The 24,782-nt window shown below is 37.4% G+C and overlaps 1 protein-coding gene across 4 annotated transcripts in view; it reads left to right on the forward strand.

The window, feature by feature from the left end:
• The window catches only part of STAG2 (stromal antigen 2), a 69,906-nt gene that overhangs the window by 36,157 nt on the left and 8,967 nt on the right, over positions 1–24,782 (forward strand). For all 4 annotated transcript variants that reach the window (XM_050310280.1, XM_050310283.1, XM_050310282.1 and 1 more), the window contains exons 3-26: positions 110–188; positions 1,299–1,460; positions 3,055–3,151; positions 4,427–4,503; positions 6,015–6,219; positions 8,391–8,542; positions 9,658–9,731; positions 9,846–9,969; positions 10,254–10,352; positions 10,451–10,530; positions 11,038–11,145; positions 11,979–12,090; positions 12,681–12,798; positions 13,516–13,619; positions 14,487–14,579; positions 14,774–14,863; positions 15,872–16,075; positions 17,560–17,630; positions 17,901–17,988; positions 18,099–18,179; positions 20,951–21,043; positions 22,755–22,929; positions 23,309–23,448; positions 24,465–24,566. In XM_050310280.1, the coding sequence (XP_050166237.1) occupies positions 110–188; positions 1,299–1,460; positions 3,055–3,151; positions 4,427–4,503; positions 6,015–6,219; positions 8,391–8,542; positions 9,658–9,731; positions 9,846–9,969; positions 10,254–10,352; positions 10,451–10,530; positions 11,038–11,145; positions 11,979–12,090; positions 12,681–12,798; positions 13,516–13,619; positions 14,487–14,579; positions 14,774–14,863; positions 15,872–16,075; positions 17,560–17,630; positions 17,901–17,988; positions 18,099–18,179; positions 20,951–21,043; positions 22,755–22,929; positions 23,309–23,448; positions 24,465–24,566 (2,728 nt within the window). The remainder of the gene's footprint in view (positions 1–109; positions 189–1,298; positions 1,461–3,054; positions 3,152–4,426; positions 4,504–6,014; positions 6,220–8,390; positions 8,543–9,657; positions 9,732–9,845; positions 9,970–10,253; positions 10,353–10,450; positions 10,531–11,037; positions 11,146–11,978; positions 12,091–12,680; positions 12,799–13,515; positions 13,620–14,486; positions 14,580–14,773; positions 14,864–15,871; positions 16,076–17,559; positions 17,631–17,900; positions 17,989–18,098; positions 18,180–20,950; positions 21,044–22,754; positions 22,930–23,308; positions 23,449–24,464; positions 24,567–24,782) is intronic.

Genomic DNA, 24,782 nt, shown 5'->3' on the forward strand with positions numbered 1-24,782 from the left:
CACTGTTGGTGTTGACTTACTGGGCTGAGAGCATACTGTGATCTTATGCAGGATATTTAAGAACATTTCTGATGAAATGCCTAAATGGTTTGTCTTTTTATCCTTGCAGGGAGTCTGAAACACACTTCTCTTCTGATACAGACTTTGAGGATATTGAAGGAAAAAACCAAAAACAAGGCAAAGGCAAAGTATGTTCTGTCTTTAGGGATACTGAAACATTTCCACTGTTAAGAAATGGAGAGTGTAATACTTGCTTTGAAGTTGAATGAGCTAGAAATAGTTTCTGAAAAGACAAGTGTTCTGTGAAGAGAAATCATATTTGTGTTTGCATGGAAATGCTTCATCTTGACTGTTTCCATGATGTTTTCTTAGTGCTATGAAGGCATAAGGGAGGTAGGGGAGAAGAGAGAAGCTTTGATTTGATTAGTCCCTCTGCATGTGTTCCACCCTATACATAAATTCGGTGGTAATACAGTCTCTTCTGGTTGGTGTCATGAATTCTGTCTCTTTTAATTTGAAAAGTGAACAGAAACCAGTAACTCAATTAAAATGGTTGTTTTAAATAGGTCACAGGCAGGAGGCTGCACTGCTGGAGTGGGGAGGTCTAAACCCAGTTCCCAGCCCTTCTCTCCCCTCCTCCCCACCTGCCTCTCACCAGCCTTGCACCCACTGCACGTGGCTCCTTCCCTGACCAGGCTGTGCTGGGCTGTGACCTCACCAGCCACCCCCTGTGCCTGTACCCGGGGAGAGGGCCCAGCTATTGAGAGGTGGTCCTAAGGTTTATAAAATGGTCTTCTAATTTGTGTTCAAAATATTTTTTTTTCTTCTTTCTCTAAGTCATACTTGATCTGGGAGATCAAATACAAAGACACCAGTCTTCTTTTCCTTACCCCCACTTGCCAGTGTGTGTTCAAATTGAAAAATAGGTTAGTGAATTGCAGAGGAGACTTTGTGATGTGTGAAGGGAATTGCCTTAGCTATTTTCAAGAAAATATGTCTAAATCTCATTTAAAAAGGAGAAAAATCTATGTGTCATACACTGTCACTAATCACATTTTTATTTGCTAGAAGATTTTAAATAAGGGAAGGAGGAAGTGGAACCTGTGGAATTCTTGCTGGTCTTCGTATCACTCAAGATCTGCTGTCATTCTCAAGTTTATATTTTTAATATATAGATTAAAATCTGGTTGCTGAAAATCAAAGACCTTGTGTATATTTGTCATGGTATGGATAGTGATTTGTTTGGCTTTTTAATACTACATAAAACCAATTAATACCTGGCGTGTGTGTGATTGCAGACCTGTAAAAAAGGAAAAAAAGGACCAGCAGAGAAGGGGAAAAGTGGAAACGGAGGAGGGAAACCTGGTGGTCCAAATCGGATGAATGGACATCACCAACAGAATGGTGTGGAAAACATGATGCTGTTTGAGGTAGTGAAAATGGGCAAGAGTGCTATGCAGGTAAGATCTGGGTTATCCTGTGACTTGAATTGTGCACAGTTTAAATAGAACAATATTTTACATGCAGTTTAATCAAGTGAAACCAAAAGTAATATTTTTCTTAAATTTCTTGGGTTTAGTTGCAGACAAAGTAAAGTGGGTTTTCACTGTTAAGGTTTGAATTTGAATGAACTAATTTTTTATTTTTAAATGTTAGGCATGAATAATCACATATATAATGAAGAAACTCATACTGTGATTCAAAGTAACTATTCAGTATCCTGAATGAAGAAAGTTTATTTTAGATTACATGACTTAAAAGTCCTTTTTGTGTGACTGTAACTAAATGTAAATGTGGTTTAGACCTATAGTTGTCATAGAACTTAACAAGAAGTCTGTAGTTTGTTGATCCTTCCAGAGCTTAGATTATCTGAAAATAAATAGCTGCTTCTGTTCTCTGACCCGAAGTAAAATCACAAGCTATAACTTCATAGCTCCTCTTTAAAATTTCCTGACCCAAATTCCAGCCAATTCCAGAGAAGCAATATACATTAGCCATGTCAGCTTAGAGGGAGTTTAAGCTGTGCATTGGGCACTCTCCCCCTGCATTTACTAGCAGGACTGAAGTCAGACTAGTAAGAAATGCAGCACTTTTTCTTTTAAAAAATTCAGTTAACTCTCTAAAGTGTTTACTTGACTGTGAGTCTTCCAGTGGAGAGAGGGTTAAAGTGTGAGCCTGTCAGCCATGAAACCTTCCTGCTGACTCACTCATGTGACTCTTGGGCAGCCTGCAAGAAAGTCTGTCTTTGGGGCTGGAAATGTGGAGTTTGTAGCTTCTGTGGTACCCATGCAGAGAGCTGGGCTGCTCTGCAGGTGTGGAGGCCTCTGCACTGGAGCTGGGAACAACAGTGTGTTAATAGAATTGTGTGATTTTGTGTTTTTATGGCCTCAGCAGTAGGCAGTTTGCACCATACACATGGATGGTTGCAATGTGGTTGTGTGTAAATTGTGTGTTCTCCAAACCATTATCATGGGTTTCCTATTGATTTCCTTCACATTAAGGTTTGTTAATAAAATACTCTTGTTCCTCTTTAGTGACTACAGAGTAATTACTGTCCATGCAGTGTAGGGCAGTGCTGTCCATCCTGGTTTGGCAAATGTGTATGGAGCACATTTCATCAAAGGAATACTTTTTGAAATGCAGGGAACTGGAGCTGTTGGAACTGAACATCCAAAGAGTAGCTTTAGAGAAGTGTCATTAGCTTGGTGAGGTGGGGTGATTGTAAATAAAATACCTGATTCTGTAAAATATACCAACTATTTTTGCATTCTTCCTCCAAAAAAGTTACAGTAGGAGGATGTGGCATTCCTGTGCTTTATGCTAAGGTGTCAGTTTTGTACTTGTATATGTATGTTTATAGAATGAGTTCTTTATTTTGAGGGCTGATATTATGGCAGTAGAGGATTATTCAGACATTTAGTTCTGTAATCCAAAGAGACACAGACTTCAAGTTACTGAAGGAATGAAGAAGAATCACTCATGGAAAGCAGTTAAATAACGCTGTCTTCAACTTATGAAAACTGAACAGTGCCTTTTTTATTTGTTTCCTTTCAGTCTGTAGTGGATGACTGGATAGAGTCGTACAAACATGACAGAGATATAGCACTTCTTGATCTCATTAACTTCTTTATTCAGTGTTCAGGCTGCAAAGGTAAGATACTGAAATGTGTCCTCATCCTTTTAAATAATATTATAGTATAATAATATTTTGCTTTTATACTGCAGATGCTGTAGAAATGCTCCAGCTAGTTTACATTATCAGATTCTTGTGAGCAGGAGTTTTAGAGATATTATAGTTTAAAATGTAGATTAAGCCTTTTGTATTTACAGCAGATAGAGTGCAATACTGGTACTTAACACCAACTTCATCTTCCTCTGTTCCTGCTATTATTTCAGAAACCATCTCTCTTAGCACTGATAGTTTAGCTTGTTCAGTCTTGGCATTCTAGATTGGGTTTATCTGTTCTTATCAGTGAGTGTTTTAAGATTGCCTCATAGCTTTTGTAGACGTGCTTGATGTAAAAGATACAATGGACAACTTCATGGTGACCTGTCTACAGTAAGCTGCTATTTCCATATTTCATCTTCTTCTGTATTTTGATTTTCTTTCCTCATTTCCACATCCTTCATTGTTTTTCCTCTCTCCCCTCTTTTTGAAGAGGAGGTAACTTATCCTGCAGTGTCACTGAGCTTGATAGAGTAGGACTGGCTGTAATTTGTTCTGCTCAAGCGTTTCCCTGTCCTGATAAACTTTGAACATGCGTAAATGTGCAGAAAGCCAGCAGCATTCCTCAGAGGTTATCCCTGCTTTCAGGAGCAGTGACCTTTTGATTATTGGTACAAGATAAAGCTGCAGAATCTTTTAGTGCTTTCTGGGGTGATCCTTGTCATGAATTTTGCAGTAAACTTCGGGAGATCTATTTGGTTTTTATATCACTGTTTACACCCTAACAGTTTGAGCCCAAGACAAATGGAAATTGCATGAAATCACTCTGTTTATTGGAGTGCAGAAGATAATAAGTAGCCATACAACCCTTCAGAATTGTCTTACACCATCCAGAATCTTGAGTCCTGAAAGGTCACTTCAGATGGTGTAATCTCTTGTTGATAAAGAGGTCTGGCACAAGTGTCTTTGACTTCTGAATGTGAGTGAATAAGTAAATTCTAGATGTGTGTGTACATGCACATAAACACACTTCCTAAACATAATAATAAAACCCCATATATATATGTATATGTATGGTGTCAAGTGCCTGTTACACATGGATGCTAAAAGAAAGAAATGTGGAAATTATTTTAAAAATACATGTGTAAACTGTAGGTTAGCTGAAAATGGATCATTTCTATGTTGTAGCAGGAGTTATGTCATCTGCCATCTACCCATTTTGATACTAAAAGTGCTAACAGTCAAATATCTACGTTGTAGGAGTTGTTACAGCAGAGATGTTCCGACATATGCAGAATTCTGAAATAATCCGAAAAATGACCGAAGAATTTGATGAGGTAATTTAATGAACTGTTGATTATTGATATTAATGAATTATTGATATTAATATTTGATATTGAATTATTGATACTTTATTTTTACATGTCCTAATGTTACTGCATCCCGTTGTTAAGAGGTTTGTTTCAAGGATAAGTTCATCTACAAAAATAACAGGACTTTTATGAGTGAAAATATTAAACTACCTTATTTCACTGAACTTGTAAGACTAGGAAGTAAAACTCTGCATGTAACTTGTTTTATGAATGGTTTGAGAAATCAATATCGACTGAGTTTTTAAGTAGTGGGAACTCCTACTACTGTGGGTCTGTGTGGGATGACTCCCCATTCCTGCTGTGTGTGTAAGGCCTTAAATTCCCTCTTATAATGGTTGCTAAATTTATTTCTATGCATTCATTAATCTATAAATTGTGGGGTTTTAAATTTGATTATTCTCCAGTTAAAGACTAATACTTCCTTTCATGGGGATTATAACTGTTTTTTCTTTTAATTGTCACTTTCTGTGCGTTGAGTGTTGGGGTAAATGGGATATGCTGGGGTTTTTTTGGTGGTGGTTTTCCTTTTGGTTGAGTTTTTTTGGTGGGTTTGAGTGATATTCCTTTCACCTCATGTACCAAAGAACATAAAGGTAACTTGAAAACCTCCTCCCCAAATTTGTCCAGTACAGAAATAATCCCTCCTCCCCCACATTAAAAAAAATTCCTTAACTGAGGGGAAAATGTAATGCCCTTTTTTAAAAAAGGATTTTAGTGTTCCTTAGAAATATCTCAGTGCATAAATAGATTTGATTACTCTAAGGCAATATTGTATGAAATTTTTAAAGCCACAGCTGGGACTGTTTGCTCATGGGTTTTTTTATCACTGTCATGCTCACTTTTTCTTGTAACAGAATTCTAATGAACAACTCTGATTTCTAATCCCTTTTCATGGGTACTTTTGTCATTTTTAACCTGTATTGTTGTTCAACCTCTTAAAGAAACTCTTCACAGAAGCACTGACAGAAATGAATTTTTTTCTCTCCTTGTCATTTTACCACGATTTGTAAAGGCTCCCAAATCAGGAAAGGAACACACATTAGTTATATTCAAGGTGTTGTAGTTGGTCATCTTGTGACATCAGGAAGTTTCAGTCTGATATGTAAATATCTCCCTCGAAACTTTGTTATGGCCCTCAATTGACTTTTCCTAAGCCAGCCACTGCTCTGTTCGTGTGCTGGTTCTGGTGGAACCTGAAGCAGATTTGTAAGATGTGTGATTTTTATTTTTTTCTCTTCTTTTCTGGGAGTCAGAACAAGAAAGAGAAATTAGTAGTTAAAATGTTGTCTTTGTGCTACAGCAAGCCTGAGCTGCAAAGTTGGATGCATATTTATGGAATCAGATCCTTCTGATGTATCGTTTTTAGCACCTTGGAGGTTTTGCCTTTAAAGTTGTACCCGTCTCTTTTTAATCTTTATTTCATGAAATCATTTTTAAGACTTTTGCAAAGAGTTTCCTTTTCTGTTTTCTAATAGGATAGTGGAGATTATCCACTGACTATGGCTGGTCCCCAGTGGAAGAAGTTCAAGTCCAGTTTTTGTGAGTTCATTGGAGTACTCGTCCGACAGTGTCAGTACAGCATCATATATGATGAGTATATGATGGATACTGTCATTTCACTGCTCACGGGGCTCTCAGACTCCCAAGTCAGAGCATTTCGGCACACGAGCACACTGGCAGGTCAGTGAATTGGATTTCTTTGTGTGTTGCTTACATCTTATGTTTGTGCTGCACAGGCAAGAATTCTTCAGGTTAAACTTCTTGATACTCGACATTCAACTCAGTTTTGTTGTGTGATACAGTTTTCATCTAATGCAGCTTGTTCTGGGACAGCTTTTTATCTTTATTGGGTTTTTTGTTACTGACAAGCACAGCATTATTTTAAAGCATTCTTCACCAGCTGTCTGGTACTTAATTTTTATTACCTTTAAGTCTGGTAGAAAAAGTAAATAGAAGGAGACTTTCCATGGATTCTACGAGTTTGTCTCTGGTCATAAATAAGGGTGTAGGGATCTTTAACCTCAAATGCCAGTTGAGCCTGTTTATGCTCTGCATTGAGTCTAAAGTTGTTGGATGCAGTTTTTACTACACATTGAGGCCATGGTACAATGTAAAGTAGCATTTCTAGTCTTTGCATTAGAAACAATTTTAAAGCGTGTTTCATCAGTGCCACAGTTACTAAATATCTGTATGGTTTTAAGTAATCGACCTTTCCATGTGAATTTTTTTTTAATCTGTTAAATTATGAAGAAATCCTTTATGAATTAAGTATAGAGTGTTTTAAAGAAGTATGTCTTTATATGGACAAAAGAGAGGCAGCTTGGATAAGGAAGTCCTAAACCTGCATTGATTCCTGAAGAGGGGTTGTGAGTGGCATTTGGTAGCCTCAGCTTAGGTGAGGTTATTGTAGCAATTTTAGTTTGAACAAGGTGAATTTAGGCTGTCTGTGAAACTGAGTTTTTGCCACACTGGAAATAATTCCTGTTACCTTCCCTAGACCTGTTGGTTTATGGCTGGCTTCAGTCCTGACTGTCCTGTCAGCTGTTCTGTATCATTGACAACTTTTGAATTTACATTAGCACACTGTACCTGCTGTGAGACTCCCACTAGCCTGGGAGTTTCTCATGGAGAGAGGAACAAATTTACAGATTCTGCTGTATCATCTATTCTGACTACTGTAACATCATTAATACAAATTTTAAGTCTTAAAAAGCAAGTTTTTACCCTTTTGGGTTTTTTTTTTTGAGTTGTACCTGAATAAAAGCTGCAGAAGTTGCCCTGTTGCATGTTAATTTCTGTCACACAAAATATTGTTTTCAGCAGTTCTGTTTGCATTTGTTCACATCAGTAGTCAATTCTGTTGATTTTGTGTAATTACTTGTGTGTTTGATCTGAATTTACAGTTTGCATTCTTGAAGGTCGAGTTTTATATGGAATAGAGAACCAACAAAATCCCTGTATCCATATTTACTGTTATTTGTGGTAATTTTGGGTTCTCTGATGAGCTCAGACTTGTTCTTTAATCTTGATTTCCTGGGAGATCACAGTGTGAGATGATATTTCAGTGTAAGTGCGTGTCTTTAAGTCTTGCTCATCAGTTTATGCTGGTGATACAAGAATGTTCTGTGTGTGCTCTGCCAGTGCAAGCCCTCTCATACCTTGTTACAGAAGTTCACGAGAAAAGCAAGTACACTGTTGACCTCCTCCTCATCTCTGGGAGAAGGATATTTGTCTGCACCCTTTTAAAAAAGGGTTGATTTAGAAATAAAAACACAGCAAAAAGCCCATGCAAGTGTGTTTCGTATTTTGGTCAGATCTCTGGCTAATGTGCTTTCTCTGCTAATAAAGGAATCTTTAAAAACCTGCCCCTTGTTAAAATTCAATTGAGGAGAAAAGACTGGGGTGATATGGTGGTGTTGGTTGTCTGAGACATTTCCTTTTGAAGAAGGAAACTTGTTGTATATTTAGGGTTGAACGGTGTCAGTCTCACAGACTTCGATAATGGAATCCTTTTAATATTTCCTGGGCTGTTTGCAAATTCTACATTTTACCTTCATTATGGGGAGGAAGCATATCCTATCTCCCAATCAACAATAATACTTACAACATTATAAAATTGACAGAAAAGAACAGAATAACTATTTATCTATTGTGATGATCAGTAATTATGCAATAGTGGGTAAAACACTGCCAAAGTTTTTGTATCAAGAAATTTACAGTGAATATATTTTCATGAATACGGAAAGGCTTGGCAGGAGGAGGCATCAAGATTCTTGTTTATAAATTTTCTTCGATCAGAACCTTTTAAATAATCCTAATTCCTTTCCCCCCCTTTTTTTTTTTTTTTGTAGCCATGAAGCTGATGACTGCTTTAGTGAATGTGGCATTAAATCTTAGTATTAACATGGACAACACACAGCGGCAGTATGAAGCAGAACGAAATAAAATAATTGGGAAACGAGCTAATGATAGGCTGGAACTCTTACTCCAGAAAAGAAAGGAGGTTAGTGCAGCTCCAGCTGGTGTGCACGTGATGAGTGCTCATAGCTGACAACTCGTAATTAATCTCGGTCTGTAACGTGTTTTGGTAGTTATTAGTCTCTGTTTAATTCTTCAAGTTGTTCATGTTTACTGTTTAAAAACTTTGGAAGGTGCTTATTGCTGTCTGGTTTTCTGAGATAAGTGTAGACTCTTTAAAATAGCTTCATGGGAAAGTTAGTAGGAGAGATGGCAATTAGTAAAAGCTAATTTTTTATTGTATTTCTGGACTAGTTTCCTAAACTAAACTCGAATACGTAACAAAATTTACCATACATTGACTGGTTTTTGGCTTCTAGAGAAGATCTCTGGGATCTTGGAGCAAAGTACTGCTTTTATAATGTCAACATCGATCTCAGCAGAAAGTGTGTTTAAAGGCTTTAGATAAGGCTTTTTCATCTGCAGAAAGCACTATCAAAACTGAAAATGCAGCCTACTTCTATTTTCTTTCTATTGTGTAAAAGAGACTTGCTGATTCACTGCTGACAGGGCTGTCTTGTTGAAAGCCCTAATTCATTCAGGTTTCAGTATTTTTGGAGGGGGGGGAATTGGTGGTTTGTTTTGTGTAGGGGCTTCTTGGCAGGGTAGTTTTGGATTGGTTTTTTTGGTTTGTGGTTGGTGTTTTTTTGGTTGGGTTTTTTTGTTTTTTTAGACATTAGAAATAATCTTCTGATCAAAGGAAACATCTGACCTTTGCTCTTCAGTGTTTGTGCTGTTACCTGTTAAGGTTTTTGTTTTCTTGACAGTTCAGCCAAACTTCACTTTGTTTTCTGTTTGTCTTGCAAAGATCTTGGCAGTTTGAGACTGATCCCTTAAACACCCATTCAGTTGTGCTAGATGTGTGTACAGAACCAGTCCTAATATGAATAATACATACACTTATCTATCAGAGCACACAAACTTTAGTTACAGTTCCTTAAATAATAGCATATTGTACTGTGAAACAGATTTGTGACTATTTCAGGAAAGGATTTGTTGGTCATAGCTGTGAACATTAATTTAGTTTGTGTAGCATCAGCACCATGTGATCTGACTGTAAAAGTGCCCCTCACTGTTTATGTACTCTGTACCTTCTTACAGCTTCAAGAAAATCAGGATGAAATAGAAAACATGATGAATGCAATATTCAAAGGTGTTTTTGTGCATAGATACCGGTAAGTTTCTTGTAGTAAGTAATTTGTATCTTCATTCATTTATTTTGGAAGCTGGTGGCAGGTTATTTCTAATTATTCATCTATTTGAACTTCCTGCCCCACTTCTCTCCACAGAGATGCAATTGCTGAAATCAGAGCCATCTGCATTGAAGAGATTGGAATATGGATGAAGATGTACAGTGACGCCTTTCTCAATGACAGCTACTTAAAATATGTGGGGTGGACTATGCATGATAAGGTAAACTGCACTGGGGAAAGGAGCAGAGCCAGGAAGTGTATTTTGGCTTACAGAGATGCTCACTGCAGATACTGGGGGTTTGTTTGGCTTTTTTTCCCTTCATTAGCTTGTTACAAACAAGGATATATTTGTATGTCATTAACGTGATCATTGGTAGTATGTCTGGACAGCATTTAATATTTGAATTACTTCAGACTGTAAAAGAAACTTATCTTGTATGATGTGAAGTTCACATCTGTATCCTATAGTTGACTTTTAATTCAGTTCTTTCTTTTTTATTTTAGCAAGGGGAAGTAAGACTCAAATGCCTAACTGCTTTGCAAGGGCTTTACTATAATAAAGAGCTTAATTCCAAATTGGAACTCTTCACCAGTCGGTTCAAGGTTAGTGTAACTTCTTATTCTTAGGTACAGTGTTATTAATTTTAAAGTTGGATTACACTTCTTTCCTCTTGAAAAAATATTTTCTTTTGTGTTCTTAGGATAGAATTGTGTCTATGACTCTTGACAAAGAATATGATGTTGCAGTCCAAGCAATAAAATTACTCACTCTTGTTTTACAGTAAGTACATGTATATTTTCTTATCTGACTTGTAACAGATATTGAAACTCAAAAAAATGTTTCTACTCTCTGTGGGTGAGGCCAGCAGCATGACACTTCAGATAATTTGAAGCCTATAGAAATATCTATGCATCTTACACTCAGACAAATGGGAATTTCAAAAGTAATAACAATCTGACTAGAACAGTGCTGTTAGTTATCTGCCACAGTTAGGTAGGTGTACGGAATTTAGGATTCAGCCTCTCTAGTTTGAAGCTATCATGGAATGTTTGAGATGAAGAACATTACACAGAAGTTGAACTTTTGAGCATGACCTTCCAGCAAAAGCTTATTCTTGATCAGTATATTTCGTTCAGGAAGACTTTGGAACTAAGACTTTGGGGTTGTAGCGTGACAAATTGAAGGAAAACATTTCGATTCTCCTTCATTTTCATCTTCCTCATTAGCGTTTATAATCTGTTAACTCAGCCTCTTTTTCTTCTTTCCTTCTTGCCATCCCTACCCCAGGAGTAGTGAAGAAGTTCTGACTGCAGAAGACTGTGAAAATGTCTACCACCTGGTTTATTCAGCTCACCGGCCAGTGGCAGTTGCTGCAGGGGAATTTCTTTACAAAAAGTAAGATGGAGAAATTATAGTTAACTTCTTCTTCCTGGAGAATTTCATGTGTGCATTTAACACTATGATTCTCTTTAGTTTTAATTAAGAAAAGGAAAAAACTGAATCATGAAGTGGCCTTAAGAGAGAAGAGAGAATGTAACATTACTGTAGTTTCTGAACTGTTGTAGTTTTTCTGAATGGGAAATAGAGAGCAGTTTTGAAGGCTGCACTTGAAAAGCTTGTACCTTCAGGGAATGTAATTAAAATATTCCTGTCTTTTCCTTTCCCGTTCTTCCTGTGAAGCATCTTAAAATGCTCATGTGGTTTGGTGCCTAAACTTGGGCTTGCATCATAAGGAGTGTTATCCCATTTTGGTTCCTCCCTCTTTCCATTGGCTCATATGACTATTTCAGAAAATATTTTCCTGTTTAAAAAAAAAAAAGAAAATCCAACATATTTCAGGTGTGTAGGAGAACAAAACAGACTTTTCATCTAATACTTTTCAGACCTTCTTCCAGTATTTCTTTGCTGCTTTAAAGTCTCATGTGGGGAGATTCAGAAAACATAGTTTGCTAAAGAGGATCATAGGACCTCAAGCACCTGCAATTATCACTGATGTTTGTAAAGCATTTTGTTACAATTATACATTCTGCTGGAAACAGTCAGTGAAATATCCACTCAGCATGTATGAAATTGTTCAAATGATACTTGTCCCAAATGACTTCCTTTCAAAATAGAATGTTGAGCTGAGCAACAAGGTATTAAGTGTGTAAAAAACAGTATGTTGATGTGAATTGACTGTGGCAAAGGCAATGGAGAAGAAACTTGTCAAGACATAATTTTTCTTTTAGGCTTTTCAGCCGCAGAGATGCTGAAGATGATGGAATACTTAAAAGGAGAGGAAGACAAAGTCCAAATGCTAATCTTGTGAAGACATTAGTGTTTTTCTTTTTGGAAAGTGAAGTAAGTTGGGTTCCAGGGATATCTTGGTTTTTGTGGTGTGTGTGGTTGTTGTGGTTCATTCTAATTTTTTTAAATTTCATTTTCTTGTTTTTCTCTTCCCCACTCATTGATTAATAACCATGAATCTGTCCTGGTTTTCTTGTTATTTGAGCAACTGGGGGTTGAAAGACTGTTTTGCGTGGTTGTTTTTATTTGAAGGATCTGTCAGTACAGTGTTGAGACAGGTTTTGAGTTCTACTCTGACAGATATTCTGTCATTCTACATGCTGATGTATAGATGTAAAAAAATTGTGATTTAGGAGATTTAAAAGGGGGGTGGTGATGAAACAGAACAAAAACCCCACAACCACAATCCTTACCCACCTATCTCACAAGTTCTGACAGATACTGTAGCACTGCTCTTTGTAGCAGTTGGTCTGGATTCATCTTTTAAAGTTAATTGGGGAAGAGTCTTCTGTTTAACCAGAGACCTCACAAAACTTGCTTTGTGTTTTTGCCACGGGCAGGAGCCAAGTGCGAGAAATCTCCTGTATTATAGCTCTGTAATGACCTTCATTGCTGATCAGATACTTCATCTCTTCTCATTTTAGCTGCATGAACATGCTGCTTATCTTGTGGACAGCATGTGGGACTGTGCAACAGACCTCTTGAAGGACTGGGAATGTATGAACAGTCTTCTGCTGGAGGAGCCTCTCAATGGAGAAGAACGTAAGTGATTTTTCTAGGTCTTTGTTGATGTTGCTGTGCAGTTTCTGTTGGTCTTGATATGTAAAGAAATAAGATGTTCACATTTGAGTCCCCATATATTCTCTGTGTTTCCATGACTGACAAATCAATCACTAAAACTAATTGTAAAATGTAAGGAAGAGTAGAAGGAGATCACTTCTGATATGGGAGTGAGACAGACAAATAATGGTGGGAAGAAAAGAGAAGGAATAAGCATGTAGAGTCCCATTACCTTCTTGTTCCATAAGTTCAGGCTGCACTTTTGGCATCAGAGAAACTTAAGTTGCTTGTGAAACTGGTTCATTTATTGAGTATTACATCTACCATATAGAAAAATACTGTAATGTCTTTAATGACAGTAAACCCAAACAAAACCCCTGGCATAATTTTGTAATTCATAGGTCCCGGTAAATGGACCTCTGAAAATTGAAAAGGAACTAAAATGGTTATAAAACCTGGTAGCTGTTTCATCCTGTCCCGTGACTCATTCAGGGATATTCCCTGCATTTTAAATACTTTCTACTATTGTTTTATAAGGTGCTTGCTTTGTCTATCCCCTCTGCCATCCCCACCTCTGGAAATGAGCTGTTGGCCTAAATGTCTGTCTGTCTTCCTTTAAAAAAAAAACCAAACGTATTTTGATCTTTGTAGAAGATGAAAAATCAAGCTGTGTGTTAACATCTGTTTCTTAAATTCCAGCTTTAACGGATAGACAGGAAAGTGCACTGATCGAAATAATGCTTTGTACCATTCGGCAAGCGGCTGAGTGTCATCCTCCGGTGGGAAGAGGAACAGGAAAAAGGGTAGGAAGCAAAAAAGCTTCTCATCTAGAGATGTGGGAATGGCTCTGTGGGGACATGGTGGGAAGAAGGAAAAGATTGTAGGCTGTTGCTGCTGAAGGGACTGAGTTTGGAAGTTCAGCTTTGGTCTCCCCAGCCTCCAGTGTCCGACTGCCCTGGCTGGGTCACTTCTTCTGGACTTTGGCATTTGCTTAATGCTGTTTGAACTGCTGCATTTGTTTGTCCTATTAAAGGTAATATAAAATTGATTTTGAAAGCGGTATTGCTTGGAAAGGAAGACAAAAATCAATGCTGGGGAAAAGTTAAAAACTATTTTCAGTGTGCAAGAGCAAAATGAGGGAAAGTAAAATACACTCTGTAGTCTCTTGGAACGAGGACAGTCCACCAGCTGGCTTTTCTATGACTATACAGAGTTTAGGCAGCTCTCTTACTGAGGCATTGAACAGGAAAGAGAACTGCTCTCAAGACTGCTGGTTTTTTTCATAAGAAACCCATTTAGGTACAAATTGAAAACTTGTACAAAGATTAGACTGGCATATGAATTGAGTAAATACCCTTAAAAAGAAGAGTTTGCTGTTCTTTCATTGTCATTCCAATCATGGTATTTTGTTGCAGGGAAGGTAAAGCTTTTGTTCTAGATTATCACTTTTGTTTTCACGATAATCTTAATAGCATATGAGGTCTAACTCTGAATTGTGTTTTTGAATGCTGATTTTTTTTTTGAAATTGCATTACCCCCCTCTTTTGCTTTTCATTGATATTTTACAGTGATATTAGAGGTTTGTGTACCTAATCATCATTTCATTATTAATAATGAAACTTTACTCCAGAACTTCTAGCTGTAAAATCCTCACAATACCAATATTTCAGGTGCTGACAGCAAAGGAAAAGAAAACCCAGCTGGATGACAGGACAAAAATTACTGAACTTTTTGCAGTGGCACTTCCTCAGTTGCTAGCAAAGGTAGGTTTAATTCCATTTCTTGCTGATGGACTGTTGCTGAAATGTTTACAAGTATAGTTTCTGTAATTAATGGCATAGCTTGCTATAAGTATTTTTTTTTTGTTACTATTCTTTATTAACATTTGCTTGTTCTGTAATGAATTATGTTGTCCAAAACCGTTTTATCTAAACTCATTTCCTTGCCAATTTTACAGTATTCTGTAGATGCAGAAAAAGTCACCAACTTACTGCAGTTGCCACAGTACTTTGATTTGGAAATTTATACAACAGGACGATTAGAAAAGGTAAGGTACCACAAAAGGAAAAATGCCACAATTTGGACTTAGTCACTGGAATTTCTGTCACCATTCTAGATGTGGTTTTTTGTGTAAATGAGACTTTATTTATTGTAACCCTTATTGAGAATCAGACTTGGCCTTCAGAGCTGTGACTGGCTGCTGTTCTTAGAGATACTGAAAGCTGGAGTTTTCTAAGGCCTGTCTGGCAGGTTTTAACAGAAAATCTTACCAGTCAGATGAACCTTCTTTGAGAACATTTATTGTTGGGTTATGGTCATGTTTGAGATATATCTACCTGGCAGATAAAAGTTTATAGAAACAGCTCAGTAAGTTTTTTCTTTTCTGATCACTGAAACTAGTAAACCACCATCTTCATGGCATGAGAAAGGGGAAAGGTGCCATATCCCAAACTGAAGTTGGCAAAGCTGTTCTCATCTCTCTTTTCTCCTCCTCGCATGTGCTGTTGCATTGTGAAGCAGGTAGCTGGAAATCATTAGAGTCAGTAAGTGATAACCTGTGTGATTGCCAGCATAGCCAGCAGTGATGGAGCAGTAGGGAGCAGCTCAGGCTGAGGGCAGGCCCATAAGAACGACTGAAGTTGGCTCCAGTGCCAGCACTAGCATGCTGGAAAAATAAATCTTCAATTATCCAGCTTTTAAGGCCATGTATAAATGTTTGTGTGAGTAGGAGGTAAATTCTTCTGTGTTGTTCAGTTATCAGTGGAAATTCAAGTGTTAGATAAAACCATACAGACACTTGCAAATTTTTAATGACTTTTTAAAATGCTGTGAATCTTGGGTCTTTGACAAGCTCCTACTTAGTTTTGATAAGCAGACTTTGGATTTCTCAGAAGCTTCACTGCCTTTCTGTGTTTTGTGTTCTGTATCGTAGTTACAAAAATAATACATTGAATTTACCTTTTAAAATTGCTTAAGGTTTATTTAGAGGCATGTGTGTGTGTATATATATATATATGACTGCATATTTTTCCTCTCTGGCTCATCTTCCTTGTAGCATTTGGATGCCTTACTGCGACAAATCCGGGATATTGTGGAGAAGCACACAGATATAGATGTTTTGGAAGCCTGTTCAAAAACATACCACGCTCTCTGTAATGAAGAGTTCACCATCTTTAACAGGGTTGACATTGCAAGAAGTCAGTTAATAGATGAGTTGGCAGACAAGTTTAATCGACTTCTTGAGGACTTCCTGCAAGAGGTATTTTAATGTGCAAGATCAACTTTTCCTGCCCTTGTAAATATTTCCAGTATGTTTTTCTGCCTTCCTCTGCCAGTCAGTGGGTTAGGGATGGGAGCTGCCCTCTGACTTCCAAAACTGTTAAGTGCAATAACACAACAGTATCGTTGCTGTGATTCTGTGAACACAGGCTATTCTTGTATATTAGGGCAGTACTCTTTAATTTTGACCTCCTTTTGACAAATTACTCTTGGGAATTTGAACTTTTTACTCTTGGGTTTTGAGGCTTTTGTTTTTGAGAGTTGTAGTATTGTAATTCCACTAGGATTCTCCTCAGATGTACTACTGTTGCTAGTCTTGCCTGTGATTGCATGTTGCTGTTGTTAAATATCAAAATCTCTAGAAAACACTCCCCCTCCCTTCCTGAATGCAAGCAGATGCAGTTGGTAGCTTAAAAATAACTGTTCCCACACTGTACTGATCTGAAAAGTGAGAATTTTCTGATGGAGTATTTAACTTCACTATGTGGGATCTGTGACATTCAGACAAAACTTGTTTCTCCTCCTCATCGGTGGTAAGGAGCATAGGAAGTGTCTTTTTGACAGCTTCATTCTCCACTCTTCTTAGGTGCCTGTGGTTTATCAGGCTCTGCTCCTTTTTTCTCTTGCTCTTTGTCCTGAACTGGGACTCTACTCTAGAAACCCTAGACAAGAAATGTTATCCATTTGTTTCCCTTTGTGAGGAAAGGAAAGAATGAGAGTAAAGCAAGGAAATGAGATGTCAGTTGACTTGAAGGAAAATGGCAAATACTCTGGTGGAACTGTTGAAATCCTTAGTTCTTTGACAGGGTTGTGCAACTACAGAACAGTAAAACTTGCATTATCTCTGCTCGACTGAGAAGGAGTTTCTTAACCTCAGATAGTTTATCCTATGTATGAATAGATACTTTTTGGACCACCTCCATTTTACTCCTTTTCTTTTACTAAATGCAAGTTTGTCAGAACTTGTGGGAAGATTAGAACAAACCACTTCTCTTACCTCTCTCAAAGACCTTTTTCTGTGATTAAAGTAAGATTGAAGTACTGACCTGTGGCCCATCTAGTCCAGTGTCTTTTGTCTGACAGTGGCCTCTGCTGGATTCTTCAGAGAAAAGAATCACCTACATTATACACTGTGTTCTGCTATCCTAGATGTTCCTTTTTTAACCCCTTCTCCCTCCCCACTCCCCCTTTCCCTGTTTCTCCTTCTGCTGCTGAGTGTTTTATAGAATCAGAGAACCGTTTAGGTTGGAAAAGACCTTATAAGATCATTGAGTCCATCTCTAGACATGACCTGATGCCTTATCTCTCTAACTCTTCTGAAAGCAAATATGACATTGATAAATAATTTAGAATGAGGTCCCCACCCCCTCACACCCTGCAGTCTGTGTGTGTGGGTTTGGTGTTAGTAAACTCCCCAGTTTGCTTAGAGTGTTTGAGATAACTCACTGTGTGATTATTAAATAGGGGGAGGAACCTGATGAAGATGATGCATATCAAGTCTTGTCAACACTGAAGAGAATCACTGCTTTTCACAAGTGAGTTCTGCACACACCTCTTGGGGTTGGTGGTGTGGCTCATTGTTTTGATTTGGATTTGATCTCTCTTTCCAATGCAACTTCATGAGGATTTTTTGCTTTCTTTTTTTCTGTGTGTTGGTGGTGGTTGGGAGGGAGGGATTCATGGTTGGCGTCTTTATTCCACTAATTTATTTTTTTAGACCAGTTAAGCTTTTAGTAACTGTTAACCTCGAATTGCAGAAATGGTTTTGGTTAAATTACATTTTGCTTCATTTCTGATGCTTTCAGTGCTCATGACCTATCAAGATGGGACTTGTTTGGCTGCAACTACAAGTTATTGAAAACTGGCATTGAAAATGGAGACATGCCAGAACAGGTCTGTAATTTCAGTGTGTTCTTCAGGCACAACAACAAATAGCTTTTGTTGCTGTCTTTTTTTTTTTTTTGGCCTTTGTCATCTAATGCATTTTCCCCTTTTGATTTCAGATTGTTATTCATGCACTGCAGTGTACTCATTATGTAATCCTTTGGCAGCTAGCAAAAGTTACTGAAAGCAGTTCCACAAAGGTATGCCTTGTTCCTGTTGTATTAGTAAATAAATATTTGTACATAGCTGCAGTGTCATCAAGTTGAGTCTTGAGACTAAGAATTTTCTTGATAGTGATATCTGCTTAATTCTGCTTTTCTAATAATTTTGTCAGAATTCATAGTTTAGCAGTTAAATGCTTGACTTACAAACCTAGTGTTTCCCTCAATTGTTATGTTTACATTATTTGAATGTCAACATTATGTTTAATTTAACAGAATTTTAAAGTAATTGTAAATAAATATGATATCAGGCATAATAACAATGCTAAGGAAGGGCAGAATGCAAAATGTAAAACACAGTGTAGTCAGTTTTACTGCTCTCAAGTAGTGAGTTTGAATTTCTTTACAAACTGAATTATCAGTGACCAGTCAGTAAGATTTAAGAATTTGCACACTATCATAGTATTCTTATTGGTCAGTATGTTGCAATTATACTTTGCTCTTCATCAGACTTAATATGTTGTTGAATAAAGACAGGAGAAGATGAAGTTAAATTTCAGCTTTTCTCAGGGAATGATGAGAGGGCCTGTTCTGGTTCTATGTATAGTAATCTTGAAGGGCAAAGCTCTTGCAAATGTCATCTTTCTAATTTCACTTCTTGAAAAATCGTGGACGAAGGATTAAGGTTTCCTGTATCCACTGGGCAGCATTGCTTGAAGAGGGTGATCAGGCTGTGTGCACTGCCTCGTGAAAAAAAAGTTTTTTGAAAGGCTAGATGGTTTAGAGTGGAGTTTGTAAGTGCTGAAATGTTTTGACGATTTCTTTAGATTTGATAAAAAGCTATAATCAAACATACTTTTTCTGGAAACCCTCTACAGTACTGTAAGAAGAGTGCTCTTTTACTGGAAATTTATGCTGAAGTTGCACTTTGTTATTAGAGTTACTGTTAACTCATCTTTCTTTATGTCAGAGAGGAGATTAATAAATTCTTCAGGTTTTTTAAACACTTTGATTGCCATACTTGTAATTAATGTATGTGACTGTCACAGTTTACTAGGGAGAAAACAAAGGGAACTCATGGCATTAATAATTTATGATTAATGAATAATCCATTTCATGTGAGGATGTATACGGTTTTTTCTTTTAAAATTATTTTCATTTTAGGGTGTGGTAGCTGGAGCTCCTGGTAGATGCAGGAGTGGAAAATCATGCTCTGTAACTAATGATTTTATAACAGAGAACACTTCTCTGCCAGCTTAGGGTGGTTTTCCCCTATCATGTTGAGACTTCATTAGTCCAGTGAGTAATTCCAGGCTGAAGGTGTGTTAACTGCACGTGAACTTGAACACTGGCTGGCTCCTTTAGCCATCTGTGTTTAATGCTTTACACATTTCCAACCCCAGATATCAGATACAAGTGGAGACGTGGACTGCTAAAAAGCATTTACATGTGTGAAAGATTTGGAGGCTTTGTTAGCTTATTCTTTGCAGGGTAAACAGTCTTGAGGTTTTTGTAATAGTGATTAAAGCTTTACCACAAACCCGATGGCTTTAACTAGGTTTAACTTCTGAACTACAACTGTTTTGTTTTATTTAACTGCTTGACTGCTGCTGAATATATCAGGTACCTACAGAAGTTTCATTGACTTCTGCCAGTGGAATATAACAGCAAAAATTAGGCAGAGAACCAGAAGTGACAGAAATGTACTGTACCTGAAGATTTGCTTGGTTGATTGGTTTATTTGGGGTTTTTTTGGTTGGTTGGTTTGGGGTTTTTTGTTCTCTGACAATATTAATTGCTAACTGTGTGCTGTTGTGAACAGGTTGACTAAGTATGGGAATTAGCTTCCTAATACAGGCTGCTAATCTGAAAAGTATATAAATAGTTCAATTTTAATAAAAATGTAAATAAATAATTCTGTATGAAAGAAAGAAACTATTCCCCTGTGTAATTCTCTTAACAACAGTGTGGTAATCTGAGACAAAAGGTTTTGTGTAGTAAAATTCCTGTCAAGAAGCATCTGTTGCTCTTGTGATCCCTGTTGAGATTAAATCATATGATGTACCTGCTTTCTGGAAGGAAGAGGCTTGTTTCAGTTTAGATTGCAGGGATAGTTTTTAAACTTCTTTCAGGGGTATTTCATCTTTGTCTGGGCTGATCCTGGTGACACAGTTGGTGTTTTGTATTGTCACTTCCCCAGTTCTCCAGAACGAGAATCTTCACGTGATTAACACCAATTGTGTCACACATGTGGGTGGGACTTCTACCAGTTTGATACTTTATTTGCTCAGAAATGTACTTTTGGGGAAGTTATTGCAATATATGAAGCTACATTTTGTTTTCCAATGAAAGGGGGGAAGAAAACACCAACTCTCATCTGATACTCTACTTTATCCCCAAGCAGTGAGCTAAGAAAAATAATACCACATAGCCTTGTCTTTTTCAGTTATAAACAGCTGCCTAAAATCTATCCTCTAGGTTGAAAATACAGATATTTTAAAGAGAAAAGACTTTATGCTCTGGAATGTTTTTGGGGTGGGGGCAGGTGTTTGGGTTTTTTAGGTTTGATTTTGAGGGGGTTTTGTTACTACTTTTTTAATAAATAACTCATCATTTTCATCCCAACTGCCATTTCATTTTGCACCAGACAGGATGATCAAAGTGAGGAGATTGCTGCTTGCTAATTTTTTTTGGTAATAGTGATTTTTGAGTAATGCACTGGACTTGAATGTTACCACTACATAGGAGGTCTGAATGTGACTATAAAATCAAAAAAGCAACACTGTTACATGAAATCATTCTCTTTGAAGGAGGATCTTCTACGTCTGAAGAAGCAGATGAGAGTGTTCTGTCAAATCTGTCAACACTACCTGACCAATGTAAACACTGCTGTTAAGGAACAGGTTAGTGACTGTTGTTTATACTGGTAGTCTTCTAATGTCGTACTTTTAAAGCAGTTGCTGATATTTTTGGTGCCTATGTGGGATTGTGGTGTGTCCTGCATGTTCAGGCTGAACGCCCTTGGAGTGTGAATACACACTGTACTTGTGTGCTTGCCCTCCTCAGGTAATGTGTGTAGGATTTGAGGATCAATTTAAACTTGATTCTTTCTGTTAACTTTAGGCAGCAAAACCTTTTATTCCAAGGGGCTTTTTGTTTCTTTAAATAATGCCTGTGCAGGTGCACTGTAAAAACCTTCTGGTTTCTAAGTTCGAGTGAGAGAGTTCCATTTCAGATCTCTTGCTTACCTGAGTGTGCTCATGACCCCACATCTGCTGGGGAGCTGACTGGGGGTTCATAGGCTCAAAACTGGAAGAGCTAAGGGGGTTGTTCTGTATTTTTTTTTTTTTTGTCCTGTTTCAAAAAGAATTGAGACATCACATTGGGAAACACTTGTTCTGAGGATAACAGGATCAAAGGAAAAGGTTAAATACTTTAAGGGGCTGAGTCTCTTCCAGTCAAATAGTTCTTTGGTCAGTTCACTCATAGGAGTTTGAGGTCCCAGTGAAGAGAACAGGTTACTGATAGCAGGGTTAATTCTGAGTAAATGCCTTTAACAATCTTAAGAATGCTAAGATGAAAAAAGTAAAAAAAAAAAGGCAATATCTCTCTATAGGGGAAGGACCAAATTATCTTCTAGGTAGACGGTTTAATTAAACAAATGAAAGCCAGGAGCCTCTTTGCTTCTGAAGATAATAATAACCTGGTTGAAGTTGAAAATCTGGTCCACTGAGTCGCACAATTGCAGCTTTTGAAAGTCTTGCTAGAACAAGAATATCCCTGAAACTTAATAGGCATGTTCTGTGTCAAAGAGCTATCTAGCATAATAGTCACAAGGTGTAGGGTGTGAAAGTGCAAGTAACGAAAATTACTGAGGCTGTGAGTAGATCTCTTCAAAAAGCTGTGTAACTCTGTCTGGTGAATGCTCTAGAAACTAGAACTGCCCAGTTACACAGGGTACCTGTCACATAGGGCACAAAAGCCTTGGTGCCACTTTTCTTCTCTACTCTCATGAGTAGAGAAGGGACTTCAGAGGAGCACGTGTATTTTTGTGACCAGGAAATTAGTAATATTCATTCACTTTGAGGAGTTAGAGAACTGATCTGTTCATGGAAGTACTTGAGAGATTAGAGTTGCCTTGGTCTGTTAGTTTAAAGAGTGTCAGTCCATGTCAGGTACTGAGACTTTTGAACTTTCCAGGAAGGTGGAGTACAGATATTTAAGTGTGACATCAGATATACAGATTTTAAAAAAAAAAAAAGCGAAAAGGAGACTGTGTTATGGTTGGTGTCCACAAAGGTCCCTAGTGACCTAGTGTAGTATCCATCAGGCAGAATTCTGGAGTCTCAGGCTCTTCATGTTTTAATCTTGCAATGTTTTCATATTTAGTTGGCTTCATCTGTGCAGTATTTTTATTTGGAGACCCAGTCTTGACACAGGAACCTGCTATGAGAATCTGTGCACCTCTTGACTTCCAGTTGGCCTCTGTAGTTGTTCAGAACTTCAGTGGCCTGTGGACACTGCTGGGCTCTAAGTATTTTGTCAAGTGCCAAAGCATTATTCTAAATAAAATCCACTTTCCAAGCAACTATTTACTAATGTTTTTTTAAACAGGCTTTCACAATTCTTTGTGATGTGTTGATGATCTTCAGTCATCAGATTATGACAGGAGGACGTGACATGCTGGAGCCACTTGTTTACACTCCTGATTCTTCGTTGCAGTCTGAACTACTCAGTTTTATTTTAGATCATGTCTTCATTGATCAGGATGATGATAATAATAGTGCAGGTTTGTACAAAACTTATGTTTCCTTTGCATTATTTACCTTCTAATTAATGTGTTTGCCTGTACATTTCTGGGTTTTGGTTTTTTTTTTGTCACTGAGGGTTGTGTGTGGGTGCAGGGGTAGGTTTGGCTTTTAAATGTCAGCAGCTGATCAAAGCATTTTCTGGTTTGGGAACATGTAGGATAATCACAGTAAAGGTTTGGTTTAATAGTCACAGTGATATCAAGGGAAGAGACTTGACAGTGGACAATGAAGTGCACTGCCATCAGAATTGAGATCTGATTTTCTGAATCCTGACCACTAACCATATCACTTCTATCTATAAATGCTTAAATATGAAGTCTTTAAACCTGACAGTTTTCATGTTCTGAACTCTTCCAGATGGACAACAGGATGATGAAGCAAGCAAAATTGAAGCATTGCACAAAAGAAGAAATCTCCTTGCAGCTTTCTGTAAGCTCATTGTATATACTGTGGTGGAAATGAACACAGCTGCAGACATTTTCAAGCAATATATGAAGGTAAATCTGAGGTGATCCCTCATAAGACTGCTAGAATAAAGTAGCTGTGGATTTTTAAATTATTATTTAATTTTTACCTTACAAGATAACTGATTCAAAATGCGAAGAATTCAAAACTCCAGGGTTGTAGGCCTTTAAAAGTTCTTTTTCTGTATGGAGGGATACAAATGATTGAGATAAGCTCCACAGTTCCAGTGTGTGGGTGGTAGGGAGGAGGAAAGAAACTTGCTAATTATTTTTACGTTGTTTTTAATAGATTTTTTTCTTATCCTGATTGATGGTACATTTTTAATTCAGTTATTAGTTTAGCAGGCCTTTTGAGAATCTTCTCCCAAAGATCCACTCTAATGTCTAGCCTCATCAAATACTTTAGGTATAAACTTTGTAGAAGAGAAACAAGTTTTGAATCCCACTCTCCCCATGTTACCTTTATATCTGTTTCAATCTTTCTTAAATATAAAACCCCCTTTTTTGGCTCCTGGGATTCACAACTGTGCAGTAGTCTGAGTTCTCATTCTGTGAGCATGATCAAGCTTTGCTCCTTGGTGATTACCTTAAAAAATTAAAAATTGGGCAGCCTGCTCTTATCTGTCTGAGTGCCCTACATACATTTTGAATCTCTAAATAACTAATTAGGTCTTTATTAAACCTGAAATACTTAAAGAACTGAACGGGCAGCTGTCTTCTCTGGAAAAATTTCAGCTGTGATGCTGTCTGTAGGTGCCTCCTTTCAACAGAGAAAATGGAAAACTCCCCACCAGAGTTACAGGAGTTACTAAAAAGATTAGATTCTAATCTTGTACCCTGAAGGGGTGAACACGTGTCATTAACAAATGTGTCATGACCTTGAAGATAAATAGGTCATTCTGCCTCTAAAGTAATACGAACAACAAAAATGAAAAGAAGTGTTCAGGTTTTTTAACAGCAAATCCTAGATTTTATTTTCAGAAGAATTCAGTAGTTGTAATGTTTTCAGCTAATATTGAAAGCTAACGGGGGTTTTTGTTTTTTCGTAGTATTACAACGACTATGGTGATATTATTAAGGAAACCATGAGTAAAACAAGACAGATAGACAAAATCCAGTGTGCTAAGACACTTATTCTTAGTTTGCAGCAGGTAAGAATTTACAATATTTTTATGCATGAAATTCAGATCACATCCTATTTAATAACTAGCGTGAGGTGTTGATGAAGGAATTCTTATGGAAGGTGGCAACACATTTTCTACAACTATTTGAAAGACTGCACAGGTCTTCTTATGCTTACCAAATACTGTGCTACGAAAGGTGTATGTGAGAGGCCAGTAAATACAAAATAATGACTCTGTGACACC

The sequence above is a fragment of the Myiozetetes cayanensis genome, unplaced genomic scaffold, assembly GCF_022539395.1.
Source record: "Myiozetetes cayanensis isolate MyiCay16 unplaced genomic scaffold, myiCay2020 scf15, whole genome shotgun sequence".
In the NCBI taxonomy this organism is placed as follows: Eukaryota; Metazoa; Chordata; class Aves; order Passeriformes; family Tyrannidae; genus Myiozetetes; species Myiozetetes cayanensis.